At 45.8% G+C, this 18345-nt stretch overlaps 1 protein-coding gene across 1 annotated transcript in view; it reads right to left on the reverse strand.

Moving 5' to 3' along the window:
• FERMT1 (FERM domain containing kindlin 1) overlaps window positions 1-15527 on the reverse strand; it is a 64062-nt gene extending 48535 nt beyond the window's left edge. Inside the window, exons 1-2 of the mRNA XM_082251240.1 lie at window positions 15374-15527; window positions 2443-2676 (exon numbers count right to left, since the gene is read on the reverse strand). Of these exons, the coding sequence (XP_082107366.1) occupies window positions 2443-2676; window positions 15374-15524 (385 nt within the window). The 5' untranslated portion in view covers window positions 15525-15527. The remainder of the gene's footprint in view (window positions 1-2442; window positions 2677-15373) is intronic.
• Between the last annotated feature and the right edge of the window lie 2818 nt (window positions 15528-18345).

An 18345-nucleotide genomic window follows, 5' to 3' on the forward strand; every position in this document is an offset into this window, starting at 1 on the left:
ACATCTCCTGTACCATGTCCGCAGCCCCTGCATCTCCTGTACCATGTCCGCAGCCCCTGCATTTCCTGTACCGTGTCCGCAGCCCCTGCATCTCCTGTACCATGCCTGCAGCCTCTGACATGTCCTCCGGTACCATGTCCGCAGCCCCTGACATCTCCTGTACCATGTCCGCAGCCCCTGCATCTCCTGCACCATTCCCGCAGCCCCTGCATCTCCTACACCATGCCCGCAGCCCCTGCATCTCCTGTACCATGACCGCAGCCCCTGCATCTCCTGTACCATTCCTGCAGCCTCTGACATGTCCTCCTTTACCATATCCGCAGCCACTGACATCTCTTGTACCATGTCCACAGCCCTGCATCTCTTGTACCATGCATGCAGCCCCTGCACAATGCCGGCAAGCCTGCATCTCCTGTACAATGCCCACAGCCCTGCATCTCCTGCACCATGCCCGCAGCCGCTGCACCATGCCCACAGCCCCTGCATCTCCTGCTTCATACCTGCAGCCTTTGCATCTCCTGTACCATGTTCGCAGGCCCTGCACCATGCCCGCAGCCCCTGCACCATTCCCGCAGCCCCTGCATCTCCTGCACCATGCCCACAACCCCTGCATCTCCTGTACCATGTCCGCAGCCCCTGTACCATGCCTGCAGCCCCTGAATCTTCTGCACCATGCCCGTCACCCCTGCATCTCCTGCACCATGCCCGCAACCCCTGCATCTCCTGTACCATGTCCGCAGCCCCTGCACCATGACTGCAGCCCCTGAATCTCCTGCACCATGCCCGCAACCCCTGCATCTACTGAACCATGTCTGCAGCCCCTGCATCTCCTGCACCATGCCCGCTGCCCCTGCATCTCCTGCACCATTTCCAGAGCCCCTAACATCTCCTGTACCATGTCCGCAGCCTCTGACATCTCCTGTACCATGCCCACACAGCCTATGACCACCTCCTGTACCATGTCCACACTTCTACCACTTTTAACCCGAATTTGCTCATATATATATATATATATATATATATATATATATATATATAAAGCCCTATGAGCTTTCATATCTGTCTTATCTATATATAATACACTCTTCAAATGTGCTTTAAAATGCATGGTTTTCCCTTTTATGAACAAGAAAATAATGGCGTCATGCTGTTGGGCCGGTATAATAATGCTATGGGGCTGGTATGAAATTTCCAGGGCTGAATTTTATTCCCAGTCCGGCCCTGGGGACAAATGAGGAGGAAAAAGGGACAGAGGGACTTTGCTCCAAATCAGGGAAAGTCCCCCGAAATCATGGACAGTCCCCCACAATCAGGGACAGTTGGGAGCTATGTGTATAAATTCTGCGTTCAGGAACCAGTGCTCCCTATAAGCAGAGCTGCATGAAGATAAGACGTCTCATTTGCTGTTATATTTACAAGGCACAAGCACAGTCATGTTGGATGAGATTGGAGAGATGTCTGCTATACACATTCCAGAGCCCCGAGCGGCATCCGCACTGTCTGCCAGAATCACTGCCAGGCAGATACTTCCATTCCATGTGCAAGAGCTTCATGCAACACCTTACATAATATTCTATTCAAACAATGGACCCATTTTATTATACGGTCTTCATACCACAATACATGTACATATATGCTGCTCGGAGGGTAGTGCCATCATTCATATACAGTATATATAAAAGACATTAGAAAGTCGCCGATTGCCACCATTTCTAGTAAAAAATAAATAAAAATGACACTAATCTTTCCCCTAGTTTGTAGACGTGATAACTTTTGCGCAAACCAATCAATATACACTTATTGGGATTTTTTTTTACAAAAAATATGTAGCAGAATACAACTTGACCTAAAATGGTGAAAAAATTAGATTTTTATATTTTTTTTGTATTGGGAATGTTATATAGCAGAAAGTAAAAAAAAATATATATATATATATATTTTTTTTTTCAGAATAGTCGCTCTGTTTTTGTTTATAGCGCAAAAAATAAAACTCACACAGGTGATCAAATACCCCCAAAAGAAAGCTCTATTTGTGGGAAAAAAAGGACATCAATTTTATTTGGGTACAGCGTTGCACGACCGTGCAATTGTTAGTTGAAGTAACGCAGTGCCGTATCGCAAAAAATGGCCTGGTCATTAAGGGGGCAAATCTTTCTGGTCCAGAACTGGTTAAAAAAGAATTGTACAAAAAAAAAATTGTTAAACTCACAAGTGCTTTTTTGCCACTACTATTCCTTTATATTGGCTAGACTGGATATATCTGACCAATCACCAATGAGAAACATAAAGACGTCTTTATTTTATTCAGCGTACAATTACATAAAGCATAAACTTCAATACCTGGCCTTCTATGTATTTGTCCTCAACAGTAGCAGGTTGGGCTATGATGCACTTTAACCATACAGATACCGGAATTTGATGTTTTTATGGCTGATCACTTACTTAGTGTTCTGCAGATCTCAACAACGGCTTTGAAGACCAGCGCTGAAAAACTAACTTTTAGCCGCACCGTTTTCATATTTGGTAATCGGAGCCGCAGTCGCTTGTGTTGAGGGGTAAAAAATAGCTTTGCATTGGCTTGTACTCCATATTTATCCAGGGTCCAATGTGTCTTCAGCAGCCAGCTGCTCTTTTGTTCCCACCAAAGGGCATAGTCAGACCAGTCCCTAGCAATACCTAAAACAAAACACAAATATTGGAACTGTGTATACAGTATACTGTATGTATATATTGAAAAAAAGTGGTACTGAGTCAAAGGTTGAAAAAAAAATACACAAATCCAGTAAGTTTAAAGGGGTAATAGGAGGAGAGCATATTCAAAAGAAGAAAAACTACCACAAGAGGACACAGTTTTAAATTAGAGGGGCAAAGGTTTAAAAGTAATATGAGGAAGTATTACTTTACTGAGAGAGTAGTGGATGCATGGAATAACCTTCCTGCAGAAGTGGTAGCTGCAAATACAGTGAAGGAGTTTAAGCATGCATGGGATAGGCATAAGGCTATCCTTCATATAAGATAGGGCCAGGGACTATTCATAGGATTCAGATATATTGGGCAGACTAGATGGGCCAAATGGTTCTTATCTGCCGACACATTCTATGTTTCTATGTTTCTAATAATCACAAACCCATAAATGTAAAAAATTGCAGCTTATCAGTCATCGTCCCAGATTAAAAAATTCCTGGTTGTCACCAAGGTCACCAGAACTAGTGTCCCCATTGGAAGTTTTCACCTCTTTTCCTGTTCTGGTGACAACATAACATTTGGTATTTTCTTTCAGTGAAATACAAAACCTGGCTAATACAATCATACCTGCCAACTGTCCCGTTTTTCCCGGGACAATCCCGGCAAATAGGAGCCTGTCCGGGGTGATTTACATTGTCCCTGTTAATCAGGGACAATGTAAATCATTTAAAAAAAAAAAAAAATTTTATTTATTTATTTTTTTTTGTGCCACACAGTGTCGCTCTCACCCCAGCTAGGTGTTGTAGTTCTGGCAGCAGGGTGTCTCTCTCTCTGTGCCCGCTCACTCTTCCCGTCTGTCGCAAATTTAACATGTCACCGGAGGCAGGGTGTCAGCATGGTGCACTTTCCAAAATCCGCCAGCAGGACATGGACCTGGTGACATGACGCGTGGGGGCGGTGCACCGCCCCGGCGTCTCGATCGCCTTCCGTTCCCGCCAGAGAGAAGACACAGGAAAGGAGAGCGAGAGCCGCCACCGAGGACGAAGCCGGGAGGACCGAGGAGTCGCCACTCGCCAGTCACCGCCGCCGAGGACGAAGCCGGGAGGACCGAGGAGTCGCCAGTCACCGCCGCCGAGGACGAAGCCGAGAGCCGGGAGGACCGAGGAGGACGCCGGAGAAGCCGCCTCTGAAAGGGAGCCCAGAGCAGAGCGCAGTACCGAGGAGCCTGGAGGTAAAGAAGTGAAAGGATGTGATCCTCCTGCAGAGCGCAGACTGAAGGTTATTCTGTGCCAGCAGCTGCAGCGGGGTGGGCAGCCTCACGTTGTGAATGATTGGTCGGCTCGATCGGATTGTGCAGAGATAATCTGCGATCAGATCTCTGAGTCTGATCGCAGATTATCTCTGCACAATCCGATCGAGCCAACCAATCATTCACAGCGTGAGGCCGCCCGTCCCTGCTGCAGCTGCTGGCACAGAATAACTGGAAGTCTGTGCTCTGCAGGAGGATCACATCCTGTCACTACTTCAACTCCAGGGATCGGCAAAAGAGGAGCTGCCCGCAGTGCCCGGAGAAGTCGGGGTGCACCATGTGGGGGAGCACCATGTGGGGGAGCTGTCCCTCCGAACCCAGGAGCGACATGTCTCCCATCTTCAGCAGCCCACAGCACAGCAGTCGGTCCGGTCAAGTGAGCCAGCCCAAGAGCAGGTAAGTGACATGACCTGTGACATGACTGTGACATGACCTATGACCTGACCTGTGACATAACCTAAGACCTGACCTGTGACATGACCTGTGACCTGACCTGTGGCATGACTGTGACCTGACCTGTGACATGACTGTGACATGACCTGTGACATGACCTGTGACATGCCTGTGACATGACTGTGACATGACCTGTGACATGACCTGTGATATAACCTGACCTGTAATATGACTGTGACATGACCTGTGACATGACCTGTGACATGACCTATGACCTGACCTGTGACATGACCTGTGACATGACCTATGACCTGACCTGTGACATGACTGTGACCTGACCTGTGACCTGACCTGTGACATGACCTGTGACATGACTGTGACATGACCTGTGACATGACTGTGACATGACATGTGACATGACCTGTGACATGACCTGTGACATGACCTGTGCATTAATGGGGACATGCTGGTCAGGTGGTCACTGTGCATTAATGGGGACATGCTGGTCAGGTGGTCACTGTGCATTGATGGGGATATGCTGGTCAGGTGGTCACTGTGCATTAATGGGGACATGCTGGTCAGGTGGTCACTGTGCATTAATGGGGACATGCTGGTCAGGTCACTGTGCATTAATGGGAACATGCTGGTCAGGTCACTGTGCATGGATGGGGGACATGCTGGTCAGGTCACTGTGCATTGATGGGGACATGCTGGTCAGGTCACTGTGCATTAATGGGGACATGCTGGTCAGGTCACTGTGCATTGAATGGGGACATGCTGGTCAGGTGGTCACTGTGCATTGATGGGGACATGCTGGTCAGGTGGTCACTGTGCATTGATGGGGACATGCTGGTCAGGTCACTGTGCATTAATGGGGACATGCTGGTCAGGCCAATGTGCATTGAATGGGGACATGCTGGTCAGGTGGTCACTGTGCATTGATGGGGACATGCTGGTCAGGTCACTGTGCATTAATGGGGACATGCTGGTCAGGCCAATGTGCATTGAATGGGGACATGCTGGTCAGGTGGTCACTGTGCATTGATGGGGACATGCTGGTCAGGTGGTCACTGTGCATTAATGGGGATATGCTGGTCAGGTCACTGTGCATTGATGGGGGACATGCTGGTCAGGTCACTGTGCATTAATGGGGACATGCTGGTCAGGTCACTGTGCATTGATGGGGGACATGCTGGTCAGGTCACTGTGCATTGATGGGGGACATGCTGGTCAGGTCACTGTGCATTGATGGGGGACATGCTGGTCACTGTGCATTGAATGGGGACATGCTGGTCAATCTTGAACCAACCTAATGATTGTTTGTTAAGTCACGCAATTTTTTACAGCGTTTTTTGCCGCAAAGCAATACCTATTACATTTTTTTTTTGCGCCCCCCCCCCAAATATTTTGAGCACCAGCCGCCACTGGGTCAAACCCTCTATTTAAAGGAGGCTCTGATGTCTGCTAATGTGCGTCTGTTTCCTCGTGATCTGTGTTCCTGCGCTCCTTCTCTTGCTGACTGACCTCCTGTTGCTGACCCAACTTATTCCTGACCTTGCTCGGTGGATTTTGGATACTGCCCTCGGCTTGCCCTTGACTTTACTCTACCTGCTTCCTTGATACTGAACTTGGCCTGCCATTGACCATGCTCTGCCTGTTACCCTGGTACTGAACTCAGCCTGCTACTTGACTACACTTCCTCCTGCCTAACCATGTATGATCCTGGTTTACCTCAACTACATCTTTGACCCTGGTAGTTACCTGCATCTATGTCTGAGTGTATCAAGTCTTCACACCGTGTTCCAAGGTCCTTCCTTCGGGTGCCCTGTGGTCAGCCAGCAACATATCTTTCCTGGAAGGTCTACACCTGCTACCTAGCTGAGCCTTTTACCTCTGCCACCACATTTAGGGGTCCTCAGACCAAAGCCGCAAGGGAAGCCATCTCGCCCGCTCAGTCTCCAACCAAGGTATGTAACAAGAACCTTGGAGAAAATGCTTGCAGCTATTCTCACTCATGTTTTGGACTATATCTGTTTAAGTTTATGTTATCAGACGTTGGTAAAGCCAAGTTATCATTCAGTAAAGAAGCATCAGAAAGAAAAAAACTTTGCCTCGTGACTGTGCTTAGTGAAGGGAACAGCATGGAATGTGGGTTTAGTATGTCTTTTAATATACAAAACTGACCATTGGTCTCTGTGAGAGTGGTGCACAACCAATACCCCGAGAATTCATTGTATCAGTCAGTTCGGGGCAGGAATGTGTGGTGTTTGGGTGACAACGGATTAATCAATGGTGTCGACCCATAAGGTTCCTCCAGCTCATCTGCCATGACACCTGGGCCTCCATGTCACATGGGCCTCAGATATGAAACATGACTCTTTTGGGGATTGAGCCAGAGGCAGAGGCCTCTCATGTAAGTGTAAGAAGTAGCCCCTGCCCAGGCCTAGGGCGGAAGAAATGGAATCTGAGTGTGCGTTGTGGAGCTGGCAGGGTGAAATTGGCCCCTGCAAAACTGTGACCTTGAGTCACCCTGTCCAGGAACTGCATTAACAATTCAGGCACTAGAAAACAACAAAGAGAAGGTGCATTGCCATATTACAATTATATTAACTATATACACAACAGGAATTATATCCACAAATGCATGACATGCGCAAGTGCATCGGAAAACGCAAACAAAAAAAATGGCCTCCAGGGCCACAGTATTTAATTGATGGCATGGGAAAACCTCATGGTGTCCAAAACCATTTATGCGTTTTAAGAATCATGCCCTCTTCCTCAGAGCCAAGAGCATGGATGATCGAACCTGGATCATCCATGGTTCGATAATGCATGCTCTTGGCTCTGAGGAAGAGGGCTTGACCCTCAAAACACATTGGTGTTTTGGAGGCCATTAGGTCCTCCCATGATATCAGTTGAATACTGTGGTCTCATTCCCATTTTCTAATATGCTTGCACATGTCATGTGTTTGTGAGTATACAGTGCCTTGCGAAAGTATTCGGCCCCCTTGAACTTTGCGACCTTTTGCCACATTTCAGGCTTCAAACATAAAGATATAAAACTGTAATTTTTTGTGAAGAATCAACAACAAGTGGGACACAATCATGAAGTGGAACGAAATTTATTGGATATTTCAAACTTTTTTAACAAATAAAAAACTGAAAAATTGGGTGTGCAAAATTATTCAGCCCCTTTACTTTCAGTGCAGCAAACTCTCTCCAGAAGTTCAGTGAGGATCTCTGAATGATCCAATGTTGACCTAAATGACTAATGATGATAAATAGAATCCACCTGTGTGTAATCAAGTCTCCGTATAAATGCACCTGCACTGTGATAGTCTCAGAGGTCCGTTTAAAGTGCAGAGAGCATCATGAAGAACAAGGAACACACCAGGCAGGTCCGAGATACTGTTGTGGAGAAGTTTAAAGCCGGATTTGGATATAAAAAGATTTCCCAAGCTTTAAACATCCCAAGGAGCACTGTGCAAGCGATAATATTGAAATGGAGTATCAGACCACTGCAAATCTACGAAGACCTGGCCGTCCCTCTAAACTTTCAGCTCATACAAGGAGAAGACTGATCAGAGATGCAGCCAAGAGGCCCATGATCACCCTGGATGAACTGCAGAGATCTACAGCTGAGGTGGGAGACTCTGTCCATAGGACAACAATCAGTCGTATACTGCACAAATCTGGCCTTTATGGAAGAGTGGCAAGAAGAAAGCCATTTCTTAAAGATATCCATAAAAAGTGTCGTTTAAAGTTTGCCACAAGCCACCTGGGAGACACACCAAACATGTGGAAGAAGGTGCTCTGGTCAGATGAAACCAAAATCAAACTTTTTGGCAACAATGCAAAACGTTATGTTTGGCGTAAAAGCAACACAGCTCATCACCCTGAACACACCATCCCCACTGTCAAACATGGTGGTGGCAGCATCATGGTTTGGGCCTGCTTTTCTTCAGCAGGGACAGGGAAGATGGTTAAAATTGATGGGAAGATGGATGGAGCCAAATACAGGACCATTCTGGAAGAAAACTTGATGGAGTCTGCAAAAGACCTGAGACTGGGACGGAGATTTGTCTTCCAACAAGACAATGATCCAAAACAAAGCAAAATCTACAATGGAATGGTTCACAAATAAACATATCCAGGTGTTAGAATGGCCAAGTCAAAGTCCAGACCTGAATCCAATCGAGAATCTGTGGAAAGAACTGAATACTGCTGTTCACAAACGCTCTCCATCCAACCTCACTGAGCTCGAGCTGTTTTGCAAGGAGGAATGGGCAAAAATTTCAGTCTCTCGATGTGCAAAACTGATAGACATACCCCAAGCGACTTACAGCTGTAATCGCAGCAAAAGGTGGCACTACAAAGTATTAGCTTAAGGGGGCTGAATAATTTTGCACGCCCAATTTTTCAGTTTTTTATTTGTTAAAAAAGTTTGAAATATCCAATAAATTTCGGTCCACTTCATGATTGTGTCCCACTTGTTGATTCTTCACAAAAAATTACAGTTTTATATCTTTATGTTTGAAGCCTGAAATGTGGCAAAAGGTCGCAAAATTCAAGGGGGCCGAATACTTTCGCAAGGCACTGTAATACTTGTTGTGTATAGATTTAATAAAATTGTATTATGGTGGTGCACCAGAACTGTGCACACTCTTTTTGTTGTTGTTGTCTACTAGTATTTGGAAGGATACCCTCAGTCCTAAGGGTATTGCGCTTTATTTGTAGGCCAGTCAAGTGGAGAGATCATCAAATCCCTAAGCACCATACTGAAGCGCAAGAGGTTCTTTGGCTTCAACAATCCAGGCCCCCCTGAGCCCGCTAACAAGCCCCATGCTTCACCAAAGAAACATTTCCTTTCCAGAAAATAAATAAGTGTTTTCAGTTCCAGAGTAAGTGAGAATCCACTGTCATATCTCTATGGGTTTGAGAACTTTCACATATATATCTGTGAGTTTATTTTGCAACTTCATGCATATTTTAGTTCTCTAAAAAAAGCCACATCATATTGGACCGATTTACAACTACTAAACTAAAAAGTTAAAGAAAACAAATAGCAAAATAAAGTTGTGCTGTGTACTTTCTGCTGACAACCATAAAATCTTCTGGAATGTTTTTTTTTTTTCCCACTTTGAATGAGTAGGGTCGGTTCTTGGAACACGTTGGGTGCGATTTGTATGACAAAGATAAGAAACAGAAAGGGAACAGGACTTAAGGTGAACGAGTGGCATTTTAGAAGTGGGTGTGTTTAGAACAAAGAAACAACAGGTCACCTCAGGTGTACAGTCTTCTGAAAGAGCACGCTGCTGGATCATTTTAGGTCTTTTAAGGCCTGTACACACGTACCGATCGTCAGCATACAAACGTCGGCGGACGAAGGATCTGCCGATTGTACGCTTGTTAGTATGGTGTCTCCGACAGATGTCAGCGCACATTCTGCAGACAAGAGTCTGTTGTGCAAGCATTAAAATTTTTGTATGCCGACACCAGAACGGCCGATTGTTCGCCAGTCAGTACAGAATTCGGCCGACAGACCTCAGATTTGCAAGACTGGGCATGCTCAGAAAAGAAAAAACACAGGGAAAGTTAACCATTACGTGACATCACTTCTGCAATCGGCTGTAGTCGGCGGACAAAAGTCTTGTGCAGTCTTTGCACTTTTCAACAGACACCGACATTCCGGGGACAAAAGACGGACGATCGTCGGCAGACGATCGGTACGTGTGTACGGGGCTTTACTCTTTGGACCCCATTTACAAAAGGTTTTGCGCATATGCAGGCTTGTTGATCAAATTTTATCCTCAGAGTTTTTACCATGCACATGTTAGAGGAGTCCCCAGGCATGCAAGTTGTTAAGCCAGTTACTAGATGGGGCCCACAACGCAGCTTTTCAGGGTCCATGGGCCAAGTCCTTGACTCCGCTCTGCCGGTTCTACCACACACTTAGGTTGCATTTGTCTCTAGTAATCAAAGAGAAAATTTGACCACACTCAGGAGTTGATGAAAATGGAAGTGTTTTATTCTCTTGGCCCCAGGCATCAAAGGTGAATGAGTGAAGAATTTAACACAGCATCATAAGCCTCATAGCACCACATCTGTTTTACCTGGCAGTGGGACTGTTATGTGGGTGTACCTGCAAAATGCTTTGCTATTAGGTTTGGAATAATGTTTGCCATATTTGTGTGGACTTTACATGTTAAAGTTCATATTATCAGTTTTTGAATTGCCTGCCATGTCACCTGGTGCCCCATGTTGCATGTGGGAGACTTGACCTTCCTAGGAGCCGAGCCTGTATCCATGGGCACATTAAACGCCTCCCATGTGAAATTTAACAAGTGACTCCTACCCAGACCTAAGGCAGAGACAAATGGAACAGAAAAGAGCCGCTCAGGTGAGGCAAAGCACTCCGGTGCAGGTCGGATCCGCCATCCAATCAAGGATTCAAAGAGAAAATTTGACCGCACTCAGGAGTTGATGAAAATGGAAGTGTTTTATTCCCCATAAAACTTGAATACATAAGTGCATCACACAGACATGGGACAGGTTGACGCATTTCACGGTTCTATAGATCGCTTACTCATAACCAAGTAACCAATCATTGGTTATGAGTAAGCGATTTATAAAATCGTGAAACGCGTCAACCTGTCCCATGTCTGTGTGATACACTTATGTATTCAAGTTTCATGGGGAATAAAACACTTCCATTTTTATCAACTCCTGAGTGCGGTCAGATTTTCTCTTTGATTACTTGATTGGATGGCGGATCCGACCTGCACCGGAGTGCTTTGCCTCACCTGAGCGGCTCTTTTCTGTTCCATTTGTCTCTGCCTTAGGTCTGGGTAGGAGTCACTTGTTAAATTTCACATGGGAGGCGTTTAATGTGCCCATGGATCCAGGCTCAGCTCCTAGGAAGGTCAAGTCTTCCACATGCAACATGGGGCACCAGGTGACATGGTAAGCAATTCAAAAACTGATAATATGAACTTTAACATGTAAAGTCAACACAAATATGGCAAACATTTTTCCAAACATAATAGCAAAGCATTTTTCAGGTACACCCACATAACAGTCCCACTGCCAGGTACAACAGATGTGGTGCTATGAGGCTTACGATGCTGTGTTAAATTCTTCACTCATTCACCTTTGATGCCTGGGGCCAAGGCCCAACTCCCTGAAGGGGAGTGCACCTTGTGTTCTACATTTTTCTATTGCTGCCTCACTGGTGGGAACCATCCACATCCTAACGCCTCCCTTCTCCATAAATAGCACGGGGGAAGGACTTTCCCCAAATGAACAGGGAACTCAACGCCCTGAATGAAGGCCCACAATGCAGCTTTTCAGGGTCAATGGGCCACATTCTAAATTCTGCTTCGCTGGTTTTACCACACACTCTTGTTTTATTTCTCTAGGCCTGGGCAGGAGTCACTTGTTAAATTTCACATGGGAGGCCTTTAATGTATTCATGGATCTAGGCTCAGCTCCTAGGAAAGTCAAGTCTCCCACCTGTGCCCCAGTGCTGTATTTTGGCCTAGGCCCCCCCCCCTCCACCTGTGACTTTTTTGGCCACTGGTTGCTAGAGCCGCCTCTCCCACCTCTCTCTCTCTCACCCCCTCCTCTCTCTCTCTCACTCACTCACTTACCCCCCCTCTCTCACCCACTCTCTCACCCCCTCTCTCTTTCTCTCTCACCCCACCCCCCTCTCTCTCAAGCCCTCCTCTCTCACCCCCCCTCTCTCTTTCACCCCCTGTCTTTCTCTCCCTCTCACCCCCTCTCTCTCATCCCCCCTCTCTCGCCGCCCTTCTCTCTCTCTCTCTCTCTCTGTTTCATCCCCCCTCTCTCCCTTTAATCCCCCCTCTCTCTCATTCTCATCCCCCCTCTCTCTCACTCTCATTCCCCCTCTCTCTCACTCTCATCCGCTCTCTCCCTCCCTCCCTCACGCACCCCCCTCTCTCTTTCCCTCCCTCACCCACCCCCCCCTCTCTCTCTCCCACCCCCCCCTCTCGTGAGATCTCAGGGGTTCATGCTGGGACTTGGAGTCCTTAAATTTTGGAGGGAGTCACATTCACTAAAAAGGAAGGAGTGGGGCAAATTTACATAGGAGGGGGAAGGGGTGCCCAATTTTAGTCTTGCCTAGGGCAGCACTTAACCAAAATACACCACTGCTATGCCCATGCAACATGGGGCCAAGGCGACACGGCAGGTGCACTGGAGGAACCTCAACAGCCACCATTGTAGACCGACCCACTATCACCAAACCACCACACACCCAATCCTTGAACCGGTTGCTACATGAACTCCCCAGGTATTGGCTGTGCACATATCTCACAGAGGCCAACAGTCATTTCAGCATATTGAAAGGTAACCTTACCATTATTTCTAACTGCCTTTAGCCATATAGAAAACTAAGCACTCTTTACATGCTGGTATCTTCACCAGACATAATCACGAGACATATCTTTCTTCATTAAATGTAAAAATTAAAAAAAATTTGATAACATGAACTTGCATGGATGTAGTCCACACAAATACGGCAAACGTTTTTCTAAAGCCTGTGGCAAGTAAACCCACAACAGTTCCACTGCCGGGTACAAGGGATGGGGTGCTATGATGTTCACGATGCTGTGCTAAATTCTTCACTCATTCACCTTTGATGTCCGAGCCTGAGGCCAACTCCTTGAAGGGGCGTACAGCCTGTGGTCTACATTATTCCATGGCTGTTTCTCTGGTGGGACCTGTCCACAATCAAACTCCTCCCTAATCCATAAATGGCACAGGGGCGGGGCTTTCCCCAAACGGGTAATGAACTCAATGCCCAGAAAGTAGAGACAGGCACCACAGTAGCCATATTGTCAGAAAAGGATTGAGAACCTTAGGCTTGGGGAACACAACAGGCTTTTCATGGTAGGGATGGAATTATGTGGACTGAAAAAAAGTGGGCCACTGTGCCCCATTGATTGGAGGGCATGGTGAAAGGTGGGAATTCCTAAAGGACATGGCTTATTGTGACACGTCTTCACATCCTCTAGCATCAGATTCCTTGGCAGCTTTCTGTATTCATTCACATGGCATCTCAAAGCCTGCAAAATGTATGGAGGAGGGGGGTGGAAAAGGGCGGGCAGAGTTGGAACTCTTGATAAGGGCCTATGACAGGTCCAGCGGCTCAAATTAACCCCTGCAGCACTGGAAAATTACAGCTGTAGGGGTACGGGGGGGGGGGGGGGGGGTCGGCAGAGGACAGAAGTTTTCAACTAAGAGAGCAGCCAACAGCTCACTCACAACCTATGGTTAATATTTGAACAACCAGCCTTCTTTTTGGCAGCAGGAGTTGAATACATTGTGATAATAAATATTGATTCCTCAAAGAGGAGAACATTTCAGGATTTTTCTTCCTGCAATTTTAACCCCTGATCCCCAAAGCAATTTCATATAAATACTACATTTTAGTGCAAAGGTTGTTTTAGTCTTTTTCAAAAACTTGTATGACTCTGTACAACTAACAGTACCTTGGGTTATCATAAATAATGAATTGTGTGACCTCCCTAGACTGCGTCCCATCATACCTCAATATTACCCTCACTGCTACCCAGGAAGTGGACCTTGGGGCAATCTCCTACTAATGATGTAATGACAACCCTCAAACCATTCTCCCTTGAGTTCCCCCTTTCTCTTACTCCTTCCTGCCTCTGTTTTATATTATCCTTTTATATTATATTATCTGTTTTATATTATTAATCTGCCTTACCTCTATTGGTACAAATGCCATCTAACCTCTTCTACCAATTAACATTATTGCTTTATAACTGTGGCGGTCAACTTTCTTGATATAAGGTGCCTTAGTGAATATTCAGTGTCTGAAACAGCAGACACAACAGGATATAGTCACAGACTATGGGAATGATACAAGAGATGATCAGAGACTACAGACATGATATCAGAGATGGTCAGAGACTGGAGACAGGATACAAGAGATGGTCAGAGACTGCAGGCATGATACTGGAGATGGTCAGAGACTGCAGACATGATACAAGAGATGGTCAGAGACTGCAGATAGGATACAAGAGATGGTCAGAGACTGCAGACATGATACAAGAGATGGTCAGAGACTGCAGACATGATACAAGAGATGGTCAGAGACTGCAGACATGATATAAGAGATGGTCAGAGACTATAGACATGATATAAGAGATGGTCAGAGACTGCAGACATGATACAAGAGATGGTCAGAGACTGCAGACATGATACAAGAGATGGTCAGAGACTGCAGACATGATACAAGAGATGGTCAGAGACTGCAGACATGATACAACAGATGGTCAGAGACTCTGGACAGGATATAAGAGATGATCAGGGACTGCTGACATGATACAGGAGATGGTCAGAGACTGCAGACAGGATACCAAAGGTCGCCAGAGACTGCAGAAATGCTGAAGGAGACTCTCAAAGACTTTGAGCATGATTATAGGAGTTGTTGTGACTGAGAACATGCTTGAGGAGACAGTCATAGACTGGAGACATATTACACGTGACTGCTATAACTGGGTAATAGGGAAATACAATTAGTTTCTGCAGGGGCCCCCGATGCCTGCACAAAAAGTGCCAAAGGGCCATAGGTTGGGTCTTTTTAATTATCATTAAATGTACAATTATGGATCTGTTATTTTGGTCATCATGTCAACTAAGGATGTCCAATGTTCTCTCCACTGAACTCTCCTTTTATTGTAAGCCTGTTTTCAACATAGATAAAGAATTGATATACAAATAATGAATATTATGAGAATATTTTGCTCCGGGGAGTTCCTTCGCCTGCCCAGGTTGGCCCCAGCCACCAGAAGTTGTCTGGCCGTCTATTGGACCAAAACCATTGCAGTTTGTGAGAGTTTGAATTGATGGACGTGTTTTGCTTCAGTTCAGTTCATTATGAGGCTGTCTAATTACTGAATGATTTCCCAATCTTCTGTATGCAAAATATCAACTCACCAATTTGTTCTACGAGTTTGAACATCACTCCTCCAATATGAAGGTCTCCTGAGACTTGGACGGTGACATCTTGGTTCTCCGTCTCATTCTGCTGATCCACTGCAACACAAAGTTCCCAGGACGCCTGACCCACCGCAGCCGAGTACGTCATTGCGGAAGGTTTACAGTTCTGCAACACAAATAGAGAAGTTATCGCGTCTACAAACTACAGGAAAGATTTATGTCATTTTTATTTATTTATTTTACTAGTAATGGCGGCGATCTGCGATTTTTTTGTGGGACTGCGACATTGCGGCGGACAGATCGGACCCCTGACTGACATTTTTGACACTTTTGGGGGGACCAGTGACATTACTACAGTAATCAGTGTTATAAATATGCCCTGTTACTGTACTAATGACACTGGCAGGGAAGGGGTTAACATTGTGGGTGATCAAGGGGTTAAATGTGAGCCTAGGGGAGTGATTCTAACTGGGGGGGGGCGTGGCTTGTGAAATGACCATAGAGACATATGATCCTATATAGAAGGATCACAGGGGCTCTATGATCATTCCAGAGAGAAGAACGGTCGGCTGTGTTTACAACAGCCGACCGTTCTTCTCTCTCAGCGGGGAGCCATCAAAGCCCCCTAGCCTCCTGCTCGCGACCGACGTACAGTTATGGCGGTTCGCGCAGGAGCGGCTGCCTGCCGCAGTACAACGGTAAAGAGGTTAAAGGAGATTTATAAACAAGAAAAATGTTTAAGTGCTTTTTTTTTAAACCACTTCTATTCCTTTATATTGGCTTTTGACATTTCCAAATGCAACCATTTAGAAATTGGATGAAAGGTTTAGCACTGGGAAACACTTTCTGATAGATAAATAGTGAATTTTATATACAACTCTATAGATCAGACCAAAATGAGGGACAAATGAGGAGGAAAGAGGGACAGAGGGACTTCGTTCCAAATCAGGGACAGTCCCCCAAAATCAGGGACAGTCCCTCCAAATCAGGGACAGTCCCTCCAAATCAGGGACAGTCCCTCCAAATCAGGGACAGTCCCTCCAAAATCAGGCACAGTCCCTCCAAATCAGGCACAGTCCCTCCAAATCAGGGACAGTCCCTCCAAATCTGGGACAGCCCCTCCAAATCAGGGACAGTCCCCCAAAATCAGGGACAGTCCCTCCAAATCAGGGACAGTCCCTCCAAATCCGGGACAGTTGGGAGCTATGGAATCTCCCTAACGGGGACACAGACAGCAATAAAAATTAACAGGTGTTCTAATCCCTCTCCACTCCATCCAAAACTAAAAAAAAATGGGCTCTAGTTATACTTTAATAAATGTTATATGTTTCAAAGCAAACCCACCCATCCATCCATGTCTCCATGCTATATTATGCTGAGGAATCAATTTGAACCCCCCCCCCCCCCTAGCATTTCTGGCTTTGGCCATCTTGAGTAAAGGGCAGATGATTCATGCGGCATTTACTTCTTGGAATCCATCCGCCCTTAGCTCAGGCAAGCATGCAGGCGGGTGTGCTTAGCTGAGAAAGCCCCTCCCCCCTCCTCAAGACTCCTGGGATGTATGACATTGTTTGCCTAGGCACGGAAACCGGGAAGCAACTGAAGAAATTCATTAAAAAAGGTTTAAAACCAGTAAATATAGAGGCGCACCCTATGGAAATTTTGGTGCCGAAACCTGAAAATGCAAGACGCACTTGGCCGAAAACCAAAAATTACAGTTTTATATATTTTTTTTTTACATTTATTTTTTACATTTTATTTTTATATAAAATTGTATTATTTTGGACTTTTTGATTAATATCATGAATTTAAATAAATATGAATTTATTGCCGGCCATTATTGGCACCTATAGCGCAAGAAGAGCTCAAGAAAAATGCATCCCTTTAAATTCTATGTACACTATATTACCAAAAGTATTGGGACGCCTGCCTTTACACACACATGAACTTTAATGGCATCCCAGTCTTAGTCCGTAGGGTTTAATATTGAGTTGGCCCACCCTTTGCAGCTATAACAGCTTCAACTCTTCTGGGAAGGCTGTCCACAAGGTTTAGGAGTGCGTCTATGGGAATGTTTGACCATTCTTCTAAAAGCGCATTTGTAAAGTCAGGCACTGATGTTGGACGAGAAAGCCTGGCTTTCAGTCTCCGCACGAATTCATCCCAAAGGTGTTTCTATTGGGTTGAGGTCAGGACTCTGTGCAGGCCAGTCAAGTTCCTTCACCCCAAACTCGCTCATCCATGTCTTTATGGACCTTGCTACTGGAGTAGCCATGACTATTACAGTATTTCCATCTTCCAGGGGGATAACACAGGTATGGTACATACTTACATCAGTCCAGCTGGGACAATGTAAAAATGGCCATACCTGGAATTTGTCTTTAACCGCTTCTGGACCGCCCACACATATACACTGCGGCAGGGCGGCCCTTCAGCACGAAATCATATACCTGTCCACCGGGACCTGCCGATCCTTCCCGAGGCAGACAGAACAGCGGTCTGCTTATATAAACAAGGCAGTTCGCCATTCTGTGACAAGAGAAAACAGAGATCCTGTGTTTCTGCTAAGTAGGAACACGGATCTCTGTGTTCCTCCAGTACAAGCACCTCCCCCACACTGTTAGAAAGCCCCCCTAGGGACACATTTAATCCTTTAAACTCCCCTGTTAACCCCTTCCCTGCCAGTGCTATAGTACAGTGACAGTGCATATTATTTAGCACTGATCACTGTATTGGTGTCACTGGTCCCCAAAAAAGTGTAAAAAAATGTCAGTTAGTGTCAGAATGTCCGCCGCAATGTCGCTGTCCTGCTATAAGTCCCTAATTAACGCCATTACTAGTAAAAAAAAATAATAATAATTAAACATTCCATAAAAATATCCATTTTGTGCAGCAATCCATCTACTTTTTTATATTGTGGCCCTTGGGAAGGCCTGATTGCATTGCACAAACATCAATGACCGACGTGC

Source organism: Pelophylax lessonae (genome assembly GCF_965119305.1).
Source record: "Pelophylax lessonae genome assembly, chromosome: 3".
Lineage (NCBI taxonomy): Eukaryota > Metazoa > Chordata > Amphibia > Anura > Ranidae > Pelophylax > Pelophylax lessonae.